At 42.1% G+C, this 27,648-nt stretch overlaps 1 protein-coding gene across 1 annotated transcript in view; it reads left to right on the top strand.

The window, feature by feature from the left end:
- The first annotated feature begins 611 nt into the window (after window positions 1-611).
- Window positions 612-27,648, top strand: part of si:ch211-272n13.3 (ankyrin repeat domain-containing protein 26) — a 38,141-nt gene continuing 11,104 nt past the window's right edge. The window contains 36 exon segments of the mRNA XM_034236129.1: window positions 612-1,287; window positions 1,576-1,870; window positions 2,687-2,801; window positions 2,942-3,115; window positions 3,515-3,621; window positions 4,116-4,253; window positions 4,472-4,626; window positions 5,036-5,072; window positions 5,156-5,225; window positions 5,306-5,357; window positions 6,093-6,289; window positions 9,397-9,616; window positions 9,990-10,051; window positions 10,136-10,223; window positions 10,750-10,848; window positions 11,273-11,340; window positions 11,426-11,495; window positions 11,574-11,618; window positions 13,689-13,894; window positions 13,896-13,953; window positions 14,055-14,156; window positions 14,245-14,315; window positions 15,144-16,052; window positions 19,737-19,912; window positions 20,414-20,629; window positions 21,925-21,955; window positions 22,041-22,176; window positions 22,267-22,471; window positions 22,640-22,823; window positions 23,699-23,845; window positions 24,404-24,866; window positions 25,141-25,646; window positions 25,753-25,905; window positions 26,071-26,246; window positions 26,448-26,541; window positions 26,720-26,746. Coding sequence (XP_034092020.1) covers window positions 1,671-1,870; window positions 2,687-2,801; window positions 2,942-3,115; window positions 3,515-3,621; window positions 4,116-4,253; window positions 4,472-4,626; window positions 5,036-5,072; window positions 5,156-5,225; window positions 5,306-5,357; window positions 6,093-6,289; window positions 9,397-9,616; window positions 9,990-10,051; window positions 10,136-10,223; window positions 10,750-10,848; window positions 11,273-11,340; window positions 11,426-11,495; window positions 11,574-11,618; window positions 13,689-13,894; window positions 13,896-13,953; window positions 14,055-14,156; window positions 14,245-14,315; window positions 15,144-16,052; window positions 19,737-19,912; window positions 20,414-20,629; window positions 21,925-21,955; window positions 22,041-22,176; window positions 22,267-22,471; window positions 22,640-22,823; window positions 23,699-23,845; window positions 24,404-24,866; window positions 25,141-25,646; window positions 25,753-25,905; window positions 26,071-26,246; window positions 26,448-26,541; window positions 26,720-26,746 — 5,757 coding nt within the window. The 5' untranslated portion in view covers window positions 612-1,287; window positions 1,576-1,670.

Here is a 27,648-nt window from a genome sequence, read left to right as displayed (position 1 = left end):
TGTGTGTCAAAGATGTCTTAATTCAGTTTAATGGCATTTTAAGTACATAGACTGAGGTTGAATTGGATTGCATTATATTGGGTATTTCTGTTCATTGCTGTACACTAGAAATACATTACAATATGACAGCAGACTTTACAACCATTTTACATTTTAATGTTTGGATGTGAGCCCCTGCCTGCATTCTTTTATCATAACAATTGATAATTTGTCAAAATAAAATGTATGGAGCTAAAGTGTTATGTAACTACAGATCATAATAGCACTGCAAACATAAGATTTCAAGACAAATGTCACCATCAAGTGGTACACTTTTGACATTGCACAACAAACCTTCGCTTCCAACAACCCTCCGTGACTGGTCAACCAACCTTTTACACTCACAGAGGCCGCCTATTGGTTACTCGTTACCACGAACTCGTATCTGATTGGTTCCTTCTAACCCCAAACAGCAAGCACGTTTTTGTCAGTATTCTTTCGTTAGCTTAGCTCTCTGTTCTGACTCCGACAATCAACAGGTTAGTGCTTAAGTTAATAAGCAGTATATACACATATGCTTGCGTAATGATTAGCTTTAAAACATTACATGATTCCTTTTTATTCGTCTTAACTTTATACTTCTTAGTAACCTCACTTCGGTTCTGATGTGTGGAGTTTGCTAATTAGCATTGATTTAGCAGGGTTAAGTTTGTTTCACCTCAGGATAGCATTAGCTAAAGAGTCCTTCACTCTTGTAGTCTTGTTGGAAGGACAGCACAAGTGTCTTTGAACCAAACCGAGTCTTTGCTTAATAAACTGAAGCTGCAGCGACAATCCCAGCTGTTCTTGTCTCTGCTACAAATCCATTTTTAAATGTGGCGGTTTGCATCATTTGTGAAGTGACGACGTGGGAGGCAGCCAACGGAGGTTAGGTTGCTAGGCAACAACTAATCCAGAATATAGCTTTTGACACTGACCAAAACTCAAGCTTTTTTATTTTATATGAGCGTAGTATGTGTTGCAGTGAGTGTTCTGTTACAGCATTTTTTTTTAAATAGTAGGTTTATTGAGTTCTTAGCATTAGCAACATAGGATAACCTTTGGTATTTAGCGTTACGTTAACATACCATTTGCACAGTTACCATAGTAACAAGATACAAGATCTATAGAGATGCTATAACCAACGCCGAGTAACGTATGACAATTTGGACGGGTTCGGTTCTGTGCATCGTAATAGCATTAACATGGCTCTAGTGAAACGTTGATATGCTTTGCTGCTAAATAACGCAGAGGACGTCCTTGTTTCAGGTATGGATAATACAATGACGGTACGTGTAGCTTACTGTCGTTAGCATGACAGCTGTGTTTTTACAGTCACCTAGAGCTACATTAAGGTAATTAGATACTTAATGTTATGCTTAGTAGCATTAGTTGATTACTTGCACCGCATGTGCACTACAGCTAGGTTGTTTCACTGTATATTTCTGTATGAGGAAGAGTGTTTGACTGTTTGTGGGATTTATTTAACGCTATATGTTCAAGAAACACCGCACTGTTTTATAGACTTCTAATCCGCTTTGCACGTCTTATTTTTAGGGATGGGACAGCCGCCTGTGGTGATCCTCCGGCGCCTCATGAGTGGCAGGTAACGTTAGTGACGGTGCAAAAGCAATGTTGTGCCGCTGTGCACAATGAAGAAAATATTCAGCTTCACCAAGAAAAAGAAACACCCGTCCGGTACTCCTGACAACGGGAGTGTGCTTTCTGTTGGCTATGACCTGAAAGACAAGGACCTCGGGAAGGTTCACAAGGCTGCATCAGGGGGTGATCTGGCAAAGTTGAGGCAGCTCGCCAAAAAGAATGATATCAATCAACTTGACAAGGAAAACAGGTAAACTGGCTTTGAAGCACTTGTTGTCACATCTTTGAAGTTGTACAGTATGTCTTATTAACCCTAGTAATATAGTCCACATGCATATCTTAATAAATGTTATTTTATTTGTATTAGATATACACTTCTCTACTGTATATCTCTGTTAACACATTTTGTTTAACCATCTTTTATCACTCTTTTTAAAATTGGTATGTATAAGAGTCCCCTATTGACCCTTGGCCTATTTTAATACTGTATCCCTTTGTTTAACAAATGAGTTGATTCAAAACAAAAACTGTTCCCCAAAAATGAATGCAGCCAATCATATGGATCAATTTATTGTGCTCTTGAAATAACAAAGCTCTTTTTAAGAATAGTATTGCAATACTAGAGCCATAGTTTTCATAATATAGCAGCTTTAGGGTATGTTGTTGATACAAGTATTGAAACCTTGTCTTTGTATATTAGAGCTAGGTAAGACATGTTCAGTACTTTTGACTGTAAACAGCAAACTGCCGTCTTTTTGAAGCAACAATTAAAATGTACATGACACCCCATTGTTTCTTTTCTACTTATGTTTCAAAGTGGGATCTAGTTACCATTTACAATTGGTGTCTCAAAAGTGAGTTGCTTATGTATGCTACTTAAGGCACGTTACAGTATAGCTTGTGAAATATCATCATTGATATACAGTATGTCAGGCACCTCAATGAGTGCAGCTGTTCATCAAGGTGCTCTAAAGATAAGCTTACAATTATCCTTGTCAGCTAAGTAGAAGGATTTTTGTAAGAAAAAGATTGCACGCTAATGAGAAACTGTCATTTACCATTTCAGAACTGCGCTTCATATTGCCTGTGCCAGTGGACATGCTGAAGTGGTGCAGTTTCTCGTTGAGAGCAAAGCCAAGCTTAACCTATGCGACAATCAAAATAGATCCGCCCTAATGAAGGTAATCCTGGATGATGAGACTCCACCAGAGAGTGGTTCTTCATTTATGTTGAATATATTGTGATGATCAAAGTTTGCTACTTTCCTCATACATTGTTTAAAGCCTGACTTCTGCAATCATATCAATCTCATCTCTATCAGGCAGTGCAGTGCCAGCATGATTCCTGTGTCAAAATACTGCTGGAGAATCATGCCGAGCCTAACCTGGTCGACATCAATGGCAATACAGCACTACATTTATCGGCAAACATCCCATCCATGTCAACTACTATCGCTCTGCTGGAGCACGAGGCCGACATCAATGCACACAATAAGGTGATTCCGTCTTTCTGTCTACAACAGCTCACAACTTAGTGATGATAGATGCTAGTGGTTGGACAATATTTAGGCATACTCCTGTTATCTTGATTGCAGAAAAAAATTAACAGCCCTTATCATGCCAAACCATTATTAACGTTTTAAACCACACATATTCGAGTTTCCTTCTATTAAAATTCAAAATGTTTGCTGGGAGATAGATGTCATTTTTGTATGCATTCAGTGGTATATCTGTAGGCGATAGTCAAATGCTAGAAAATAAAGAAGGATATTAAAACTAAATAAATGTGTCTGTCAGCTATCATATTTGAGTTTCAGTCTATGATGAGTTGTTGCTGTTCTGTTGATACATTCAATACAAAAAAATATAGTTGTTAACTGTGATCTCATATTTAGGAGGGATTCACACCCTTGATTGTGGCAGTCCGTGAGGACCATATCGAGATGGCTGAATTTCTCCTCAAAGAGCGGGCTGATATAAATATCATGGACCAAAGCCAAAGGTCAGTACTGAACAATGAGACATTTCTTAAGCATGTCCAATAACCTTAAAGGTGGGGTAGGTAATTCACTTCAGAAACACTTTTTCTTATATTCCATGGAATGCTCTTAACATCCCGATAGCAATGAATACATTAAATGCTTTGACAATAAATATATTTAAAAATTCATCTGTGGAAGCCGTGGCGCTGTAAAAAGCATGACCAATCATTTTAGCCGGCCCGGCTAAAGTAACTGGATGGCCTACCTGCCTGTCAGCCTTCCATCTCGTGCACAAACTTACCTCGTGCCCTCATTGGTCATGTGCGCGTTCGTGTGTGTTGGAGGAGGGGCTCTGTGAGGAAGTCTGAAGGAAGGGGCAGATTTTTTCCGGTTGTGTACTTTCAAATTCTAGCGCACTCGAGCTGGTTTCTCCATTCTTACCTACCCTACCTTTAATGTTGCATAATTCTTTGTTTACAAATGTTCATTTTGCTATAATTTTTTTAACCTGCAGGTCCGCTTTAATGTTAGCTGCAGGCAATGGACAAATCAGTATGTTGCGGCTGCTTCTGAGGTTTGACGCCGATATCACAATAAAGGATACCAAAGGATGGTCAGCCGATGATTACGCTGTGATGAATGGGCATCATCCGTAAGCTCTGATTATTTTCTTTGCACATATGGTATTTATTTTGCAGTTCATGGATTTGTGGAGTCTCTATGGAGTGCAACACTGGAACAAACTACCAAATCTCTCAAATGGATAATTGTGTTTGTTTATTCATTAGGAAACAATTTAGTTTTACAGTTTAAAACTTTTACTTTTTAAGGCTTCTGACATTTTACATCATTGTCTTGACTCTCTTGTAGATGTTCCCTCCTGATCATTGAGCACAGTACCCAGAAGAATGAAGGGCCCTCTATATCAAATCAAGGGCTGAGCAAGAAGAAGACCGTGTTGGGTAGTCCTTCCCAAAACGTTGAAGCGGGCTTCTCTTTGGGAGGACCAGCCATTGATAAAGATGGTAGGGTGATGCATTGTTATCACATAATAATCAATAAGAGTGGTGTGAGGATATTATGGTTGTTTGTAATTATTATTGACTTTGATTATTTGATTTACTCCTCATGCATTACCTCTTGACTGGATCTAGAGCATCGAGCAAATGAAGCAGGGGGAGGTATAACTTTGCTTAGATGAGCTTTTATAGTTCAACCAGTCAAATGCTGTCAGTCTGGTGACAGTACTGATCAATAAGTCCCTAAAGATTGATGTTTATGCTTCTTCATTTGTAGCGCACCAAACTGTTTCTGCTTTTAAAAAATGACATGCTCTCCTTGTCACTATTTGACAGATAATATATTAAAAAATGACATGCCTTCCTAAAATGTATCCACCTGATGCTGAACATAAGCTGCTCTGTTTTCTTGCAGATTTTGAAGACAATTCTCAGTCGGAGTCTTTAAGTCGGTAAGCACAGTTCTCTTTTTGTGGATTATAACCTAGAATTACAATTGCCGTCCTGGCTCAAACCATTCTTCTTACCTTTTCAGGGTTTCAAAGAGTGCTGCAGATGAATGGGCTTCATCAGATGACGATGATGAATCCGTTTTAATCGAACAGGTTGGGTGATGTTCCTTTTCTTGTAGACTGAGTTTTTTCTGAATTTTGTTCTATCCTTCAATTGTTATGCTGTCTTTCAGAAACCATCGAAGGTAAACCTGAGGAAAATGATTGCATCTAAAAGAGGAAAAGGTAATACGAATATTTTACCCTTATCAGAGCCGCTTTTACACCAAGTACTTTGCCGTACTTAGTTCCCAGCACTTAGCTCCCCCATGGAACTAAAGAGCAGATCGCGTTCACACCGGAATAAGTCCCTGAGGGAAGATTACGCAAATGAAGCCGCTGACGTCATTTCTTCTTCTTCTGCTTTTGGTTTACTGGCAGGCCGCAAACAACTTCACTGCCACCCGAAGTCCCCGGCCGGAAGTCCCCGGAGTTGGGGACTGGCTTCAGTAGAAGCTGCTGGGACTCCCAGCAGCTTCTACTGAAGCCTTCCGAGTAAATCGCCAGAACGCCGACACCTCCTCATCTCCACCGCTCCCATGTTTTCTTTTGTGTTGCCATAAGTTATTCTCTCTCCGTTGGTGCGCGGGCTAATGCTAATAATGCTAATGCCAGCAAATACAATGCTTCACAAAACTTTTCCGAGTTTTACGGGCCGTGGTTTGCAATTCGCGCAGCTAATCAGAAATTGGAACTTTTTTCTCCCCAGGAGAGTCCCACCTCTCTAGCAGGGACGGAAAAGCGGGGAAACGTTCTCATGAACTAAGTTCTCTTTTTGGTGTGATCGCAAAATCCCAGGAACTATCGGAACTAAACGGGGAAAAGTACTCCGGTGTGAAAGCGCTTCTTGTCAGTGTTCCTCCATAGTTTGTGTTTTTTTGGTAGTAATCTTTCATCCCTGCCTGCCTGCCTGCCTTGTAGCTTCTGCGATACCTGACAAATCCCTGAGCGCTACAGAATCTGAACCAGAGAGTGAGAATAGAGTGCAGAGAATCCCATCCCTCCTTAAGGCGTTACCGTCCAGCAAAGCTCCAAAGCGCCCAGTAGATCCTTCTCCCATTTCCTTCCTGTCCAAAGCACCCCAGATGTCTTCTACCCCTCTTCAAAGCTACAAAAAGGTAAAATATATGGTGTTGAAGCTGTGCTGATTGCATTTTTAAGATCTGTCCTTCTATTTTTTTTTTCCCAAAACACTCATTACAGCAGACGATCAGGAGCAAAGCAAACAATCAGAGCAGCCTTCCACTAGTAACACAAGGTCAGACTCTCAGGAGGGAGAGGAGGAGGAAGAGGAGGAGGAGGAGGAGGAGGAGGAGGAGGAAGAGGAGGAGGAAGAAGAAGAAGAAGAAGAGGAGGAGGAGGAAGAAGAAGAGGAGGAGGAGGAAGAAGAGGAGGAGGAGGAAGATGATGATGATGAGGAGGAGGAGGAGGAGGAAAGTAAAGAGGAGGAGGAAGAAGATGAGGAGGATGAAGAAGATGAGGAGGAGGAAGAGGTTGATGATGGCAAATGTGTAGCTTCTGTTGAGGCCAACAAGACTGAATTTGAAGACAAACCCTCTGTTACTGCTGCTCTTAAGATTATTGACGCTGAAAACATACCTGGTGCTGACACCCCTTATAGCAGGGAAACTAGTCCCAGGATTGTAGAAGACTCAGAGAAAGATGCCACTGTCCACCCACCTGGAACAATTAGTTATGCACTGCCAGCAACAGACTGTATCGTGTCGGCCATTAGAGTAGAATCTAAGTTTTCTGATGAAGATGACAGCCTTGGTTCAAAAGGAGGCCCCCTCCCTTCCAGACTTCACACAGAAACTTCACCAGCTGTGGTAAAGGAGGAAGAAGGAGAAATGGATAAGGATGATAATTCCTGGAGTAATGGTAAAGGTGAAAATACACACGGTTCCTCTGATGGTGCATCAAAAAAAGAATTGTTCAAAGAGAGTAAACACAGATCTTCATGGGGCTCCTCGTTAGACGACAGTGACAATGACCTACCCAAAGAATATGAGGTAAACAATGAAACCCTTGATCAGAAAAGTGATGTTCCAGATGTACAACCAGAAGCAGAAACACTGCCTTCAAAATGCCCATTAGCTCAACCAAATGTAGATCAACCAGATACCTCGTGGGATTCCTCATCACCACGGGTACCAAGTCCAAAACGTGTCTCGCATCAGCCCCTGATAGAGGAACTTGTGTCTGCTTTGGGGTTACGTTCAAAAAGCACCCTTCAGTCCAAAAACAGACTAGCGAAAGCAACAGTAGATGAATCCGAGTGGGATTCCTCTACTGAAAATAACCATAAAGATGATGCGCATTCACCAGATTTTAAAACAAATATTGTATCTGCAAACCAGACTGGTGAGCAGCAGTGTTCTGATGACTTTGCGGAAGAACAAGATAAAGAAAGTGTTGAGAAAGTTTTAAATTACCCTTCTACTGCAGGGTCACCAGTACCTGAGGGTGAAAAGGCAACCACAATCCATACACTAGAACTAGATAACGATGAGGTTGAAACATCACAAAAGGAAGACAGATTAAAGTCGGAGAAGGAAGAAGGCGATGACAGTAGTTGGGATGATGAGGATGAAAGTAATGAGTCAGAAAAGCAGAAGTCAATGGGGACAAAGGATAATGATGTTGAAGCCTGCGGTAACGTCTTAGAGACAAATCATTCCACCCCAAACATGTCAAGGCCCACGAGCGCAATAGACAACAAGTTAGAGGGAGATGAAGATAATGAAAAGGATCAAGAATCTATTATTGATGGAAAGGATCAGATTGTAGAGAATAACGGGCTGGAGGAGGAAGACAAGCTGGTTGATGTCGATAAAGATAATGAGGGAAGTGAGGACTCTGACAGCCAGGACCAGAGACTGCTGTACGATTTCGCCAGCGCAACGGTCAAAGTGTCTGACGATAAAGACGAGGCTAGATTAACTTCATATGTTCCGCTAGAAAATAGTAGTGCTATTGTTTCCCAGACCAGAGTATCATCGGACGACCTCAATGAAGAACCGACAAGGACAAATATGTGTTCAAGCCCACCCACTGTCGGTCAACACCGTGACTCAGACGGGAACGCATCGCCTGACGATGAAGCGTTACCTCAGACGGACATTGATGATGTTGATGTGGTCTCACCTGATGAAGCAGAGAGCTTAGGCATGAACAGTCAAGAAGTCAGAAACATTGACGAGCCGGTCATTCAGGTAAAACAGGAACACTACAGGTAGTTTTTAGTTGTAGCGTAACAGTTTCTGAAATGAAGTGTGGCCTCTTAAAACCAGCACTTTACAAGCTATTTTTATATCCTTTTCCCAGTGTTTTTCATACCATTGGAGTTGCCTTGTGAAATATGCTATAGATGAGAGTAACTCCTACGTCACTTCCGGGCGAAAATTACGGCCCCGCCCACTTTTGGGGGAAAACAACGCTGTAATTTGAATGGCGGACAATACAAATGCTGAAGTTTTTGCCAATCCGATCAGAAATTTAAGAAAACCGTGGATTTTTGGATCTTCAAAGAGTCCGATTACGATGGCCAGTCAGGCAAACAATTACATTAAATCCTTTGAAATTGAAGATCGGGCTCGATATATGGTTAAATTAAAATCAGTAGGCGAGTTTGTAATTTCGCCAGCTGTTACTCTCATGAGCGAGGCGGAAAATAATAGTTTTATCATGCCAAAAAGCTGCTGTGTCGTTTATTGCACCTCAAACATTAAAACAAATCCAGAGTTCAGTGTTTCTGTACTTTCTCTAAGAAAAAAGGACAGTAAAAGAAGATCTCTTTGGCTTCAGGCTTCATTGCCATTCAAATGACAGCGTTGGTTTCCCCCAAAAGTGGGCGGGCCGTAAAGTGACGTAGATGTTACTCTCCTCTGTGGACATCGATCGCCTACTGCTATATTTAACCATATATTGAGCCCGATCGTCGATTTCAAATGATTCAATGTAATTATTTGCCTGTCTGGCCATCGTAATCGGGCTCTTTGACGATCCAAAAATCCACGATTTTCTTACATTTCTGATCGGATTGGCAAAAACTTCATAATTTGTATTGACCGCCATTCAAATGACAGCTTTGTTTTCCTCCAAAAGTGGGCGGAGCCGTCATTTTTGCCCGGAAGTGACGCATGTGTTACTCTCATGTATAGTATAATAAGCGTTTGAAGTTTATGCTTATGTAAAATGTATTTGTAATTTTTTTTTTTATTAGAAAGAAGATTCGACTGGGGATGAGGATGATGATGACCAGAATGATGATGACCAGGATGATGAGGAGGAGGATGAGCAGGAAGAGGAGGAAGAGGAGGAGGAGGAGGAGGAGGAGGAGGAAGAAGATGTCTCAGATGATAATGAACAACTTCAAGCAAGTGCAGAGTCCCTTGAGGCCTCAGCTGTTCCTGAAACAGAAGTCTCTAAAGATAAGAAAAGGGGTAAGGAGCTATTTATTTATTTATTATCGATGCACTATGTACAATGCACGGCCAACTGTATTTCTAACACTACAACTTCAACATCTGGTACCTACTGGTAGTCTTTTCCTCAGTAAACAATAACAGCTTTGCACCTTTATATTGTTTGCTTTAATGACAGTCAGATACACTTTTGATTTTCTTCAACTGGAGACATTCTTACTGAATCGAGAAATTATATGATGTTTACCAAATCAACTGTAGTAACTATGTTATTGTAAAAGTGGTTATTCATTAAAAAAATTAAGTGCTGCTGCCTTGTGTATTTTCTCTATATCTCCTACCATTACTTTTCAGTTTCAGCATTGTAATAAATCTACACCTGTTGAAACAGATTTCCTGTCCGAGCTGGGTCTAGAGCAGGGAGAGGAAGAGCAGGACTCTTGGGACTCTGAGGTACAGTGAAGACACATTATGTAATATCTATGAGGATCAGATGTTAGCCAATCAAATTCTCACAGATTGCCTTTTCTCTTTCAGTCCCACTCTGAAAACCCCAAAATTCCACAGCAAGAGAAACAAAGCTCGCTTACCAAAGTTAAAGAAGAGGTGGCCACTGTTGAAGAAGGTATTTTTTATTTTTACTTTTTTGAATCTAATCATTCAAGGCGCCATTTCACGCTTCAGAAACAATATGACCTTTTGATATCATATTTATAAAAAACTGCTTTAGTGTAGGGCTGCTCAATTAATCGTATTTTAATCGCAATTACGATTTTGGCTTGCAACGATTATGAAAACAACATAATCGAAATAAAACGATTATTATTATTTATTTATTTTTAATTGGTTTTCAGTTGATTTATACTTAAAATTCAGGGTAATCAACTGTTAAAAACATATTGTTCAACATTTTTTTTTCAATAAATGGATGTTTTCAAAGTAAATGGATACTCGTTTTTTAATAATCGTGATATCAATTATTGACCCAAATAATCGAGATTATGATTTTTGCCATAATCAAGCAGCCCTACTTTAGTGTATAAATGTATTAATATGTGTCTGTGAAAAAAAGCTGTAGAATGTGCAATGCAATACATAATTTCCATGAATCATAACAGCCTTTCCAACAATATGTTACATTTCTTTTGTAGACTTGTTTTATATTCCCTCGTTTTTAAGAGAGGAAGGAGGGAATAGGATCCTAGAGCCTCGGAGGAGTGTAGGCAGGCCGAGAGGCAGCCAGGGAGAGGGTATGAATGCTTTGACTCATAGGTCTGAGGAACAGCATGGTAACCATCACCTCATGATCACCATTAGAGAATGCATGCAGCATACAGTACGCCACTCCACCATGCCTGCTACCCTCAAACCCTATTATCCCACATTTTGATCATATTTATTTTCTTAACTAGCTTTGTTTCAGCAGGTTTTGGCCCAAATTATAGAAATAACTAAGTGCAGAATGCTTGGCAAATGCTGAAATTGTGTCCCAGTGTATATCAGGAATCTAATCGCCCAACCGATGCCTAACCATTGTCTCTTCACGCTAATTAACCATGAGCTTGTTTGCATGGCGTTTTGATGTTCTGGCAAACTCAGCCAGCTTCACCAGAATGGTTTTTACATAAAAAGTGTATTGTTTTTCACACATTTCACAAGTCATGTCTCTTTCAGTTGGAAACGACCATACTGGTGATAATAGACAAGGAGATGTTGAGAAAGATGATGGTGTACAGAAAGAGGTAGGTCCAGCAACTAGATGTCCTAGAAAATCAAGTAAATTGTGAAAACTGTTGGAAACGTGTTCTTTTTCTTTCTTTCTTCCAGACTGAGAAGTCAAAGTGGGAACCTCTTCGTGTTTTGAGCAAACTTGAAGCCGATCACGAACAGCAGACAGGTGGATAGAATAACCTGAAGCATTGTGGTTCCTTTTGGTCTGTTGTTTTTAACATGGTAGTCTGTTTCTCTTTGACAGACTTAATGGAAGAGCTCGGTCTTGGTGATGTTGATGATCTTGAAGGTAATCAATAATATCGAATTCTCCACCTTTTGTAATATTTTTTAAATATGGTGATCACAAGGCAGTTGATCATCTAATGCCTTTGTCTGCCACTAAACATAATGCACATACCAGAGTTCCCGTTAGAATATGTTTTCGCCGGTCAACATGTCCGTTAAAGTTTATATCTTCCGGACAAAATGAGAAAAGTGCCGGTCAAAGGTCTTCTTTGTTATTTATTGTGCTTTAAAACAAATTGATATGATTCGATATTAAACAAACTAATTATAGTAGATTAACTACACTATTCAAAAGTGAACAGTAATTTACAATAACACGGGAATAATAAACGGTGTGCTCTCTCCCTCTCCTGACAGCCCGTCAGTATCATGCAGCTCGCGGATCAGTAATGAGTGAGCCGACAGTAAAACTAAACATATCTATAACTAGTTTAGGTAGTTTGAGAGGTCATTAAAATAGCTACGTGTGATATTCTAACCTGAAGTGTGTGTTTTGTTCCGCTCACCGCTGCATGTGATCATGCAGAGCTGCATGTCGACTCGTCAGCAGCTGAACTCTCTCCCGTCAGATTAGACTTCACTCGCGTTTACGTCCATATTGATCGGATCTAGCTAGTTCTAGCTAATGATAGGACTACCTGCTTATTAAAAGACACCTAAACAATAAGCGTCGCTATGCAACCGGGTGAGGCCACAAAGTATAGCGCAGCATTATGCATTTGTTTACATGCCCACCGGAACCCCGAGGCATTACCAACAGATCAACGCACAATCAACCCACACAGGACATCTTTCTCCACATTAAGTGTTAGACATTAGAATTGACTATTCTTGTCTGTCACATACTCTTTTGTCTGTCACATAAATGGCGCAAGTTGCGCAACTGATGTGGTATTGCGCTAAACGGAAATTATTTTGAACGGACACTTTGACCGGAGAGATTTAGATTTGCCGGTCTTCAGCATATTTTACCGGTCGTAGTCCGGTAATTACCGGCTAACGGGAACTCTGGCACATACATAGTCCTTTTTGCAGTGAAACCCTTTTTAGATAAAGAACAGACCGGGGACCCCCTTACAGTACCTCTTTTGGAAGAAATTGACGTAGCCTCTTTTTTAACTATAGCCTAGTTATGGTTAAGAACAACCTTAAAAATATATATTAGAAATATAGATGTAACATTTGCTACATCTTAACACAGAATACCCATGAATATTTAAATGAATGAATCAGATTTTTTTTGCAACAAACCCTTCTTTCAGAATCACTGATTATCAGGTCGTTTGCTGGTAGAATATGTCTGAGTAGCACCCGAAAGCGTCACTTTCAAATATTAAAGGTGGGGTAGGTAATTCACTTCAGAAACACTTTTTGTTATATTCCATGTAATGCTCTCAACATCCCGATAGCAATGAATACATGAAATGCTTTGACAATAAATATATACAAAAATGTCATCTGTGGAAGCCGTAGCGCTGTAAAAAGCACGACCAATCATCTGAGCCGGCCCGGCTAAAATAACTGGATGGCCTACCTGCCTGTCAGCCTTCCATCTGCGCACAAACTTATCTCGTGCCCTCATTGGTCATGTGCGTGTTTGTGTGTGTTGGAGGAGGGGCTCTGTAAGGAAGTCTGAAGGAAGAGGCAGATTTTTTCCGGTTGTGTACTTTCAAATTCTAGCGCACTCGAGCGGGTTTCTCCATTCTTACCTACCCTACCTTTAAGGAGATACATTATTTTTAATCATAAAAAAATGTCTATCTGCATTTAACCCTGGCTTAACCACCCTTTCCATTTTTCTGTCATCATCGCACTTGTTGAAGCTAAAAAAAGAGGTCAGTAAATGTGAACTAGCTTGTAAGAAAGGTGAACTTTTGACCCTGGTAGCTGTAGTTACTCCTTTGAATCCTCAGTCTGATGTGAGTGCAATAGCATCCCAGCCAATCCCAGATGTTTTTCATTGAGTGGTTGAGTGTTGGGTGTTGTTGTTATCCCAGTGTAAACATACCTTCATCAGCATCAATGTCATTTGTTGTTTATTTACCTACAACTTCTTGTATTTATGGCACAGATGCGTCAGACTGGGACTCCGCCAGTACGGCCAGTAAGAGAACCCTGCCCGGCCGCAGAATGCCCTCCCCTGGACTGGAGGAGTCCCCAGAATGCTCTTATCCACCTAAAGAGCAGGAAGAAAACCTTGCTACAGCTGCACCTCCAACAACTCCAAGAAGCATCAACCCCAACAAAACAACACCCAGCACACCCCCCCCAACCCGTGCCCCAACCCCAGCCTCGAGCAAAGAAGATGGTGCCTGCAAAACCAGAGAGTGAAGAAGGTAAGGCCTATTAAGCCCTTCTGTGATATCCTTTCTAAACACATACTGTATTGAGACAAAGGATATTATCACAGCATTTTCCTCTCTCTGCTCTAATTCAGAATCGGATTGGGAACAAGACAATGTGGCGTCCACTAGCAATACAGCCAAAGTTGACAATCAGCTGCAAAACCTAGCTGAGCTTCAGATAGCGGTTACACCAGGTAAGGCTGTCTGGTTTTCTTTAGGTTGACTACAAATATGTGTGTGCTCACGCCCTGTGTTCGTGATAAAGACTCTCTGTCTCCTTAGGTTCCCCTGAGCTCCCACCGATGGCAAGAGACACCAAAACTAGCGAAGAGTCTGACCAGGAGCAACAAAAGGTGAGAAACACCCACAAACTACCATTTCTACCAATATGTTGATATCTTATTCCTGACTTTAGTTTGTCCCAGCATCACCATTCATGCTTTCCAAGGAAATGAAACATTTGATCTGTGTCAGTTCAAACAATTATGAAATTGCAGAAGCTCTAGGCTAGTTCTGCTCGATTATGGCAAAAATCATAATCTCGATTATTTGGGTCAATAATTGATATCACGATTATTAAAAAACGATTATCCATTTACTTTGAAAACATCCATTTATTGAAAAAAAAAATGTTGAACAGTATTTTTTTAACAGTTGATTACCCTGAACTTTAGGTATAATTAAACTGAAAAACCAATACAATTTATAAAAAAAATAATTAAATAATCGTTTTATTTCGATTATGTTGTTTTAATAATCGTTGCAAGCCAAAATCGTAATTGCGATTAAAATACGATTAATTGAGCAGCCCTACTCTAGGCAAGATCAAAGATTGTTTTAGTAGTATTGCTCAGTAAATAACAAAGTTAGTCCATCTCTTTTCCAAAAATGTGAGAAAAAATTGGTAAAATATTTAAATTTGCAATTGTGGGATAAGGCTACAAATACTATTAGCATGTACTGTGCCAGAAATCAAATGTTCTAAATGTTTTAAACAATATAAGCCAAACAAGTAAGAACAAATTACCTTATCGTAAATATAATTTTTGAGCAATTTCTGTATGTTTAAATTCTGCCATATTTGTTTGATTATTGTGTGTTTTAATTTAAAGTCCAAATGTGGTTTTTGTATGTTTTGTCTTGTCTGTGTTTTGTCTTCCTTGTCCACCATGCCATCAAAGGAGGTAGATGGTGCAGTAGATATATGCGAGCTAGATCTAAATAACTCGAATCCATCTGGCCATGCGGGCTCTGACGATAGAGAAAAGGATTATATCTTTAAAGATCAACCCAGTTATGAAGAAAGGGGTGAAGCTAGTGATGGCGTCCCATGGGAGAATCGCTACGAGAAGCTCTGGGTGGAGGTGGAAAAACGGGAGGTGAAATCCACCTTCAAGAACGTTGCTGGGGAATTAAAAGAGAAGTTTGGAGAACTGCTTCGATCAAGACAGACTGCAGAAGTAGTCGTAGAAGAAGAACAGGCCACGGCGGAATCTACTTCTGCAGACGAAGAGTCGAGCGATGAAGACGAAGATGGGGAAGTGATTGTGCGCCCGACGGCCAGAGCAAGGAGTACCGTCCTTCTCACCATACCCGAGCAGAGGGAGTCTGGACAGGAAGACTCTCTGGCGGATTCAACTGACAACTCGTTATGCGATGACCTGATGCAGGTTTCAGCGCCCCCCCCACGTAGTGAGACCAACATGTGCCGAGAGTCAGATGTACTCACTGATGAAGTCCTTGAGGAGCGCAGATCTCCGTCACCTCCACTCACCACAGCACAAAGAAACAGCTGCGTAGATCACGTTACCACGGCTCTGAATGATGACCATACCATGCACATGTCCGATGTTGACCGGAGCACATTCTTAAAGGATGAGGCCAAACTGAAGCCATCCCACAAACCACATCTGGACCTCATCTGGAAGGACAGCAGTGCTAATTTAGATGATCAAAACAATGCCAGTTCAGAAGAGGATCCTGAGGAATTCGCCAAGTTTCGTCCCCCCTCAATGAGCAGACGTTCAGCATCACTCCCAAGTGTTTCTGATGAAGATCTTGAGGAGGACATGGGAAGATTTAAACTTGAGGTAGGGGTGCTGAAGGTTGTCTTCCAGGATTTGGAGAAAGAAAGGGCCCAACTCCAGAAAGAGGTAGAGGATGGCCGCCCCTCCTATAGTCTTGATCGCCTCTTTCTCTTCATTCCATCCATGTTCTTCATTTCATTTCTTTTAGTCAGCGGTTTTAAATGGCCCAAACTAGCCATGCATCCTATTTTCATTTTTCAACTTCTTGATAGCCATTTTCTTTAGGTTTGACTTTAAGTTGAAGTGTCCATCTTGCATGTTTCTCTGTTTATTTATTTTGTGTCTTTTTAACTCACATGTCAAATTGAATTGCTGTTGGTTGAAAGTCACATGCACTGCACTCCAGAAAAGATGTTGGTTGTTTGGCATTCTTAATACTCCTGCAACACTAAACAAAGTTTATGGTGCGTTCACACCGGACGCGATGCGAATAATCGCCCGAGTTTCACCGTGGCTGTCAGTTGTGTTTACTCGCGTCATTCAAACAAGATGTGCTGGCGACGAGGCGGGGCTTATCTTTAGGTAGATACTAGGGCTGTGCAATTAATCGTATTTTAATCGCGATTACGATTATGGCTTGCGACGATTATGAAAACAGCATAATTGACAAAATACGATTATTTTGCTGGGTGCGCTTTCGCCCCTCCCTAAAAGCCCACTCGGCCACGTGGGAGTGACATGTGTTGTGAGTGTTCAGCGCGAGCGAAGATGTCAGAACAAGAGCAGCAACTCGTTAAAAAGAAGGGTACAACTATTTCCACTATTTGCAAGTACTTTGCCATTACATTTCAAATCGCTAAAGATATGTGCCCAGTTAGCAACCAGGGCTTTAAGCAACTTGTCAACACGTTGGACAAGCGTTACGCGATGCCGTCTCGGTATTATTTCAGCAGGTCTGCGCTGCCTGCACTATATGACAAATGCCGTGGGGAAGTTGAGAGAGATGTGGCTTCAGCCAGGCCCGGACTGGCCATCGGGAGGACCGGGAGGTTTCCCGATGGCCTGGCCTGCTAAGTGGCCTGCTGGCCTGAGGATTTTTTTTTGCATGTATGTATTGTGAACGCAACGCTGCGCAAATGTGGGTCTGACTCTGCCTCACAGAGGGTGACTGGCTGTCTACATGATGTGGCCTGCCGACATGGCCACTTTCATACAGATCATACACTAAAGCCCTCGATTGGTCTGTGTGTCATTCAAGCTCGGGAGGGTGTGTGTTAGTGGCGCGATAAAGCGCGCGCACCGGTTACTTGTATTGTTGTTAGCATCTGGTGCTAGCTAGCTGCGCTAATGGATATAAGGATCTTTTTCAACAACAAGGTGGAGGAGAGTCCTCTCCTGTCAGACTGAGAGACTGATAACTACAGCTCAGGTGAGGTAAAGGACTCTCCGAGTGTTTAGATAGTTAACTTAGTCTAAGTTATCTCTGTGGGTCTCGAAGGGTTTGGTCACCATTTATGTAAACACATATTTCCATTTGAGGGGGGAGTGATTGGTAAAATATGCATGAATAATACAAAAAAAAATTTAACTAGGTGAAAAAAGGTAAGATAAACTTGTTGAGAGCTAAAACTAGTCTTTGCTGCTGCCTCAAAGAGGAGCAGGGGGAGAGGAGGGAGACAGGTGAGGCTGGTTCAGGAGCACAGACACACTCACAACTATAAATGAACCAAAAACAAATAAATAAACAAGTTTCAATGTTTTTTCATATTGGATATGGTATGTTATTAGTTATGGCCATGTTTTTATGATTATTGAAATGTATACAGTTCTGTTTCATATGGGTGTAGTCTCTTTATTTCCCCCTCAAAATGCACCAGATTGATGCATTTAAGTCCAACATTTTTAAAAAATCTTACCGGGGAGCATGCCCCCGGACCCCCCTATAGGATTTGAGGTCCACCTCCACTTAAAATATGTTCACATAGGTTCCTAAATAGATTTGCACATTTTTTTAAATAGTAACCCATGTCCATATGTTTATTTTTGGGTAGTAGATTTAGAGGGCTATCACTATGGGCAGCAACGCTGTAAAAATTGACAAATAAAACTGGTAGTGGCCTGGCTGGGTGTATAATTCCCGGCCTGACTTATTGTCCCAGTCCGGCCCTGGCTTCAGCTGACTACTTTGCTACCACAACAGACCTATGGTCTAGCCCAGGGGTGCCCAACCAGTCGATCGCGAGATGTGTCTAAAAAAAGAACAACAATATTCTGTTTTATCGTTAATGTCCTGTAACATAATCTTCCTGTGCCAGAATAATGCACTTGAACGCATCAAAGCTTTGTGATTGGCCGGCGTCACCCCATGTGTCGGGGCGTGGCTGAGGGTCTTCAGTACAGGTGGCAATATCGTCACCTGCCTGCGCTCATCTCTGAAACCAGGCCATGTAAACAGGCTGGTGTTTCTTGCAAAAAATCTTTAAGAGGTGACATGAGCAGCCCTACCAGCATTTGCCATGGTGGCCTAAACATTTTTATTTGGTCTTAAATTGTAGTTCAACATTTATTTCCTGTTACTTCTGGACCATGACGGTTGGCCAGCCTTCAACGTTTAACTGAGTGGAATATGTTGAATATGTTTTACCAAAATGTTGGCTATATGTTAAGGAGTTTTCAGTAGGTTGTGACAGTGCACTGCATCATATTTGATTTCATTTATTTTGGTCTAATTTATTTGTATTTATCATATTAATAATATATGTTTAGTATGGTTTTGGAAGTGCGCTCCAACATATTTGTTGATCTTGTTTATTGGTAAAATATTATTTGTTTTAAAGTTCAATAAATGGTCAATGAATAATCGTCAAAAATAATCGTGATATCAATTATTGACCCAAATAATCGTGATTATGATTTTTGCCATAATCGCACAGCCCTAGTAGATACTATGGTAGATAATCAGGCCAATCGCACCGCGTCAATCTATCCGCGTCTTTGCATTCACTTTACATATAATCGCAAACCACGCATCGCCTCCGGTGCGAACGTACCATTATGTGTTCTTTAGGACTGATTTGTCCTTAGTTCTGCATGAAACTTGCATGTATCTTTAAGTTGACTGTTTGTTTTAACTAAGTGATGTTGTGTGATGATTGAATGAATAATGGCCTTCTTTTCCACAAAAATAAGTGCTTTCTTTGCAGTTTGCTGGATCTGTTTTGTTTTTTTCTTCGTGATATGCTTAAGTTATACTGATTTCCAGGGAAGAAATATATTTATATTTCAGCCATCCTTTTGTAGAGTGTTTTGATACCTCCATGGAAATACAGCATAGAAAGAAATACACTTTATTTACAGACAGTTTGTCATTGTAATTATTGGATAGAATATCTGAATAGTGTGTGAGACGGACGTGTTTAAGAGAAAGTAATACTGTATTGTTGAGCTCATTTGCAATAAGTAAAGAACCTTTGACTTCAGCTTTTTCTCAGTTTAGGTATGCCAAAGTAAGAATTGCAATGCATGGAAAAATGCATCCCTGTAATTTAACTTAAAATAGCATGTCAAATAGAGTAACCACACCAAGGTGTTAGGTCTCCAATGGGAGGGGTGACACTAAATTATGTATGACAAAGTGTACAAGTCCCTGCTTCAAAATGCATCTTAAAAAGCCTGGCCCCAACCTGTTCCAGTTGGGAATAATCCCTCAAGTCCTGTTATTTAATATCAAACTTTTGATCTTTTCAGGTTGGCAAAGACACCAGAACGACTGCAATGGAGGTGCACAAATCCAGTACCTCTTGGGATTCTGGTGGAACGGCATTGGAAGAAGTGGGCACTGAGAAACCTGAGACCAGGTTAGGAGGCATGTCAATTCCAGCGGGAGCAATTCATCAGGAGAAGCCGCCTGCAGCCATCAAGAGGTATGCATTCATTTCTCTTGTACATTGTTTTCCACTGACATTCATCACAAGCACATGTTAACCCTTACAATTTCAGAGTCACATGCTCCAAAATTGAGTATGATATTACCTAAAAGCTAGGATGTTACTTGTGTGTGTAGTTGTCCTGTAAATCATTTCATAAGTCTTATAAGTTTGATAAATGTTTTTTACTGAAACTACATTTATTTTTCAATGACGCATTCAGCAGAGAGTTGAACTTTATTTTATTGATTCTATTTGATGAGGTTTTCTTCAGCAAAACCTCCACAAGGGCCCTGACGCGGAGAGGTCACAATTTATTTATTTTGTTTAACAGTTTTTATTGAGATTTCCAAATCAGAGAAAATATACATTCAATAGCATTGCATACTACCCCTCCATCCCACCAGTCCCCCCCACCCAACCCTCCCCACCCATCCCCTTGATTCCAGATCTGAGATGTCACAACGTATTGACTATCAGGTGTATTGCTCTCCATAGCACCAACGAGGCACCAGTGCAATTGCGTCTCCCGCTCCAGCAGACCTACAATAGCAGCAAACAGGAGGGACCAGCTGTAGAGGAGACCCTACAGCTGGAGCTGGTCCGAGGGGCCTCGCGCAGCAGAGCCCCTCAGACCAACGCTCATGTCAATGGAGATCCTCTCTCTGTGTTTGACGATAGCACATTAAGTGAAGTGTCGGACGATGAAGGAAGGTATATATGCAGTATCAATTTCACCTCTCTGTCACTAACTCATAAGGTGTGTTCTGACTGAAGGCAAAGTGAATTATACAGGAAGCACGAATGTGTGGAAAGTCGATGGAAAGAAGTGATCGGATGTGAACAGTTACAGATTCGCTCTAGGGAGAGAAAATGAAGGTCTCTAAAGGCCTTTCTGTAACCTGTAGTCGTTAACTTAAAGCAGGGGTCGGCAACCCCTGGCACGCATGCCACCATTGGCACTCGGCACCGTAACCAGTGGCACACTAGGAATAAGTGGAATAAGTGTGCAAAATATTTTAATTGTATTTTCGGATCCTGAACGAGACCGCCGCCACAGCGCGTCTCCCCGTTACCTGCAGAAGGAAGCCATGCACGCAACGCAGCCCCGCTATCTTTAACTCCAGTCGACTGCTGCTGCTTTCCTCCGTGGGGAAACGATCAGGGGTGTAGTGCTGCCGGAGCGCGCCCGCACTTCAGACATTGCAGTAGGCTACCCATAAGGAGTTGTACAAATGCCGCAGTTTTTGCGTGGCTGTGTCTTTAGTTGAAAGCCCAGTGGCGATCTGCTCATCTGTCATCAAAAATAATATGCTACACAGGGGCGGACTGGCCATCTGGGTGTTCTGGAGAATCACGGACGGTCGTCATTATCATTATGCCCTTTAACCCAATTATTTAAATTTGTTTAAACCGCATCATGTAAGTTGCGCTGACAGGTGAAAGAGGTCCACACACTGCTTCCCCCCGCCCTCCTGTCGACAGTTCACGAGCGCCGAGCTCTTCGCCACCCGTTGAAAGTTCAAGAGCGTTGGCACACTGATTTTTTTAAATGGCACTTCATATCAAACAGGATGCCGACCCCTGACTTAAAGGGACAGTTCGACGTTTTAAAAGAGGGTTGTGTATAAGGCACTACCAAATTCAGTGTATTACCTCCAGTATATTACCTTCAATACCTTCAGTAACAGATACAACTGAATAGGGAACATTAGAGAAACCACTGGAGTTGTTGGTAAGTTTAGATCATGTTGCATTGGTAGTTGTTAACATTTGCTTTGCATTCAGTCTAAACAAACTTTCTCAATACCGGTGGTGGGTGATCAGTAGGAATACATTTTCCTTCCTACAGTACATAGGTGCATGACTAACCAATGATTTCCATAAAAATGAATAGTATACTGCATTATACCATTACACTTTCAACAAGTCTGCAATGCAGCTATCATAGCTTGGGAACAGGCAAATCAGTTTTTCAAATAACCCCTGTTTTAATTCTCTGGGCTCAGGTTTCCAGCTAGTGGACAGCAGAGAAACAAGGTAAAAGACACATTTGCTTATTAACTTGTAGCTGGAAGTTTGAGAAAGTGAATCATATTCCCAACCGAGCTGTTTCCATATGCAGAATCCTGAAGAAGTGGAGATGGCAGAAGACTTTGATGAACTCACTCAGTCGTCGGACACGGCCACGGACGACTCTCCCACTTCAGGCTATCGCCACGCATCCCTCCTCATTCAGAAGCTGGACTTAGCCACTTTGGGTACTGATTCAAATGCTAACATACATATAATTAGCTAAATACATGTAGGCAATCCACCTTTGAAAGAGACTTGCAATATTATATCCCTAGACTCGGTGAAGCTGCAGAACATTTTCCACGAGTATGAGCGCTCCATCCAAAAGGCAAGGAGTCGCCATGGATACCTGTCAGACAAGGTGAGCCAGCTGGAAATGGAGAGGGCGGAGTTGAACAGCTCTCTGGAAGAAGTTAAAGATGTGAAATCGGCCTTGGAGCGCAACCAGCTGGAGCTGCAGTCTGAAGTCCCAAACCTCAAGTGAGAGCAACTTCCTTTCCTAGAACGACAGCTTCCTGTAGCCGTTTCTTTACATGCTCTTGCTCTCTCTTGTCATATTTGTGTGCAGCATCCGTCATGTGATGGCCTAATTTATGGATCTTTTTTTAATTTATTTAAAAACTATATTTCGTCTGAAACTTGCTATAGATTTCAGCTGAAACAGGAGCAGGAACATCGCCGCAACGCCACCATGATGTACAACACGACCAGAGACCAGCTTAGAAGGATGGAGGAGCAGCACCAGGTGGAGGTGCAGGACAAGCAGAAGGTGGAGCTCACCCTCAGGAACCTGGAGCTGGAGATGAGAACACTGGTCAACAGCATGAAGCAGGTACACCATCTTAAACTCCAATTGTTTTCTGTCGGTGTGGGACCATTTTTCTTTTTATTGTATTGATGTTGGCTAATGTCATGTTAACCATATCACATTATGTTTTAAAATATCTTTAACTAAGCTTTAATGTTTAGATCATTTCACATGTTTTGTATGATGCTTAATACTCATTATTAGGCATTAGTTAGAGCTTATGATGATGTAATGAGATCAGCTTTGTTTGGTGTAAAACAGATTGATGCATTAGTTCACATGTGTCAAACTCAAGGCCCGGGGGCCAAATCAGGCCCGTGGTGGATTTAATTTCGGCCCGCAGGATCATTTCTAATTACTATTAGATCTGGCCCACTGGTATATTGCACGCACACCTTCACTCCATCCTGAGGGTTTCCTCAGCTCAGAGCCTGAGCCCAAACATTGATGAACTTGCACCCGAGATGAGACGCCAAGTATCTGCTTGAACTAGCATCACAGAGCAGCACACTGACTTTAATGGATGTTTCCTTCTGCACTTTCTTTCTCACGACAACAGGGCGTGTTTGGTTTGTTCTTTGAGGGGAATAGTTTTTTTGAAGCTGTTGTTGGCCTGTGGAAAAATGTAATCATAAGAAATGACTCCGGAAAAGCTGCAGATAGAGCCATGAGAAATTAATGCAACTGATTATTTAATGTTTAATGTTGTTTTTATAGGCAATAATTTAAGCTTTGTTAGTTCCAGGTTTAATATGTGCAATAAGTTCATTTCAATACGTTTTGCAATAAACATTGAACCAGTCCGGCCCTCGACTAGTACCCATTTTTTTTATTTTGGCCCACTGTGTATTTGAGTTTGACACCCCTGCATTAGTTGATTATATGTTATTTACTCCCAGCTTGAAGAGGACCACAGTGAGACCCAGAGACTGCTCGCTCAGGAGCGCAGTGCTCGGACGCTGCAGGAGAATCTGCTCAGCAGCCATCTCCGTAAGCAGCAAGAGATAGAGCACGAGAACAAAATAAACATCAGCAAAAGCAATGAGGTAATCTTCACACAGTGATATCCATCATTTTAGTTTGTTTATATGGTTTATGTATAACCATGGGATGTTGTGTTTCTTTATATGTAGCTGGAAAGGAATATTAAAAAGGTTTTGAGGTAGACTCTTAATGCAACATGTGAAATTATTAGACTTTCAAATTCAAATATTTTCCTATAAATTCTATTTTGAATTTTTATTGTAATTTGGGAATTTAATGGTAAAGTTTACAGTTTTTTCCTTGTGTGTGTGTGTGTGTGTGTGTGTGTGTGTGTGTGTGTGTGTGTGTGTGTGTGTGTGTGTGTGTGTGTGTGTGTGTGTGTGTGTGTGTGTGTGTGTGTGTGTGTGTGTGTGTGTGTGTGTGTGTGTGTGTGTGTGTGTGTGTGTGTGTGTGTGTGTGTGTGTGTGTGTGTGTGTGTGTGTGTGTGTGTGTGTGTGTGTGTGTGTGTGTGGTGTGTGTGTGTGTGTGTGTGTGTGTGTGTGTGTGTGTGTGTGTGTGTGTGTGTGTGTGTGTGTGTGTGTGTGTGTTTTAACGCAACATGTTTTTTTTCCTGTCTGTAGGCTTTGTCTCAGCTCACTGAGGCCAGTGACAGGGAGAGGGAGCTGCTCCAGCAAACTGCCACCTTCCAGGAGCAGCTGAGCATCCTCAGAGCAGACCTGGAGCGTTCACAGGCCAACAGCAGTCTCAAAGAGAGCCACCTTTTGGAGGAGAATGAACACCTCAAAGAGCAGCTGGAAGATGCTCGTCGAGATCTTAAACTCAACAGTGAAGCCTTGACCCAAACTTTGTTCAACTGCAATAACCAGCTGACCGCCTTGAAGTCTGAGTTTGCTATGACGTCAAACCGTCTGGAAAACGAGCGACAGACTCGCGAAACGCTGGACGCAGAAGTCGATTCCACTCGTGTCCGCCTGGCTGGAGCCGTAAAGGAGGCGGAGCTTTGCCTGTCAGCTCACACAGAGACAGAGAGAGCTCTGCTCCGGGAGAGAGAGGAACACCAGCGTCTTAAGGACAGACTCACAGGTTGGTAGAGGTAGAAATGGATGGACAGCTCCAAGACAAGTTGGGCTTTATTTCAGACTAATTTCATGCTTGGAGACCAGTGGCGGCGCTAGGGGGTGGCTACTTGGGCTCAAGCCCCGGATGTTTTCTGAAAAGCCCCGAATGTTTCACGTAAAGCTCTTAGTCTGTGTTTTATTGTATATGCAGACTTTTATTATGTGCATCTTTGTGTCCTTCCATCTTTTTACTTCACTGAGATATGTTCTTTTAACTTACTAGCCTTTCACATCAACAGGTGAAGTAGCCAATCAACGTGAGTCAGTCAGCAGCCTTTCCCAGAAGCTGTCCAAGGCAGAGACTCGTGCTAACAGCCTGGAGAATGAAGTTCACCGAGCCACACTGCAGCTGACGGAGAAAAGCCTCCTGCTGGACGTCCTGCAGCGGGAGAAGGACCAGGAGGCTGCCCGGGTGAAGGGTCTAGAAGCGGCCCTGCAGGTGAAGGAGGAGCAGGTGAACCGTGCCGGAGCACGGCAAGAGGCCGCACAGGAGCGGCTAGCCCAAACCCAGAGTGAGAGCATGTTACTACGGCAGCAGCTAGAGGAGTCCCAAAACAAAGGCGTTGCAAAGGAGCGTGCAGTGACAGACGCCCACGATCGTTTCAGTGACCTCCTGTCCCAGCTGCGCTCCGACAGCGAGGAGAGGGTACAACTAGTGGAGGAGAGAAGCAAGGAGCTCGCCAGTAAGGCTGCTGAATTCCGAGAACAGCTCTACAAGAATGAGGAACTGAGGAGCGAAAGAGAGGTAAGATCAGGACATTAACCTCTTCCACCAGATTCATAGTAAGCCTTTTTCCAGAATGCCGGTCTTTATCTCTAATCTGCTTTCTTTGGATTCTGTCTGAACGCAGACTACCTTAAGGCATCTGCAGCAGGAGCTGGCTGACTCACTCAAGAAGCTGTCAATGAGTGAGGCTACTCTGGAGGTCAACACACGCTATCGCAATGACCTGGAGGAGGAGAAGGCTCGACTCTTTAAAGACTTGGAAAGGCTCAGAGGAAAGGTAACAGCAGGGAACAGTGCCACCTTGTGGTGTCATATCATCACCATGTCTCTGATGTCAAGCTGATTAGATGGCTTACTGTCACAATTTGAGGTAAACTGACAGTTAGGTCCACTGTTAACATTTCTGACGATACAGATCGGATGCTTTGTCTCTGACTTGTAGCTGGAGGAAAGCGAAGACCAGTATGTTCAGGCTGAGAGACGCATTAACAGTCTGAAGAGCAGTCTGGATGAGAGGGAAAAGGAGCTCTCCACCGCTGTTCAGAAGCACCAGGAGGCGCTGTTAGCCTCGGCAGCTTCTGATACCACCATCAAACAGCTGGAGGAAGCTATGCAAAGGTATGTACACACACACACACACACACACACACACACACACACACACACAGGAGTGAAAGATAATGAGTTGATTTTAAAACAACTCAGAAATACTTATATATATATATTCTATAACTGTGTTAAAAAGTATTGTCAGGAAATGTTTCGGTACACAGTATATGAATATATGTGATGCAGAGTGTCAATGTTACGTCTCATTAGGTTGGAGATAGAGAACGCCCGGCTGGAAGCTGCTGCAAAGCAACAGGCCAACAGAATTGAAGCTCTTCAGAAAGGGGCTCAGGAGTCTGCCATGGTGAGATGCTTTCACACACACATTTTATACAGGATCTCACTGGCGCCATATATCCTTTTTGTGTGACTTAAATAGCAAAACTCAACATCTCAGTATGGTGATTCTTAGAGAAATCTCTCTGACATCAAAAAGCTGGCGTTACATTATGAAGTCATTAAGGTATCACATTTTTTTCCAGCAATCCGACTGCTCGCCTGGAGAAGGGGTTGGTATTGTGGATTTAGGCTTAGTCCCACTGTGTTGGTTTACCTCTGTCATTTCTTTTTATTACTATACATAACAACGTAAATCATATTTGATCTATTTACAGAGTGACATTCACTTGGGCTTCGTGGGTGTTTTGCTAGACCAGAAATCCTAACATAATCCTTATGTCGGTTTTTCTTGGTGAACTAAAATGATGGTTTCTCCCTTAAAGCCTGATTTTGGTATGTGGGTTCTGTCACTTCTTTAGGTACCACTTTACAATAAGACTAAAGGGTTTACCAATAGTTTGTAATTCATTTATTAATTAGGTTGTGAACACTTTATACATCATTAATAAGCTTTTATAAGATATGAGATAAACAGGGCGACTGTGACCGGTTGCTTGCCAAATAGTGAGCCCACATGTATCTGTACTGCTGAGCCTTATTAGAAATGGTAGTAACTCATTAATAAATGGTGACTTGTTTCACACTTTACAATAAGTCTGAAACAAGTTCTCATCTTCCTCACCTCCCTCACCCATGGCAGTACATCTTCCTCACCTTCCTCACCTTCCTCACCCTCCTCACCTCCCTCACCCATGGCAGTACATCTTCCTCACCTTCCTCACCTTCCTCACCTCCCTCACCCATGGCAGTACATCTTCCTCACCTTCCTCACCCTTCTCACCCTCCTCACCTCCCTCACCCATGGCAGTACATTTTCCTCACCTTCCTCACCTTCCTCACCCTCCTCACCCTCCTCACCTCCCTCACCCATGGCAGTACATCTTCCTCACCTTCCTCCCCCTCCTCACCTTCCTCACCCTCCTCACCCATGGCAGTACATCTTCCTCACCCTCCTCACCTTCCTCACCCTCCTCACCCTCCTCATCCTCCTCACCCTCCTCACCTTCCTCAC

Source organism: Gymnodraco acuticeps, unplaced genomic scaffold, assembly GCF_902827175.1.
Source record: "Gymnodraco acuticeps unplaced genomic scaffold, fGymAcu1.1, whole genome shotgun sequence".
In the NCBI taxonomy this organism is placed as follows: Eukaryota; Metazoa; Chordata; class Actinopteri; order Perciformes; family Bathydraconidae; genus Gymnodraco; species Gymnodraco acuticeps.
This window is presented reverse-complemented; position numbering and strand designations above follow the sequence as displayed.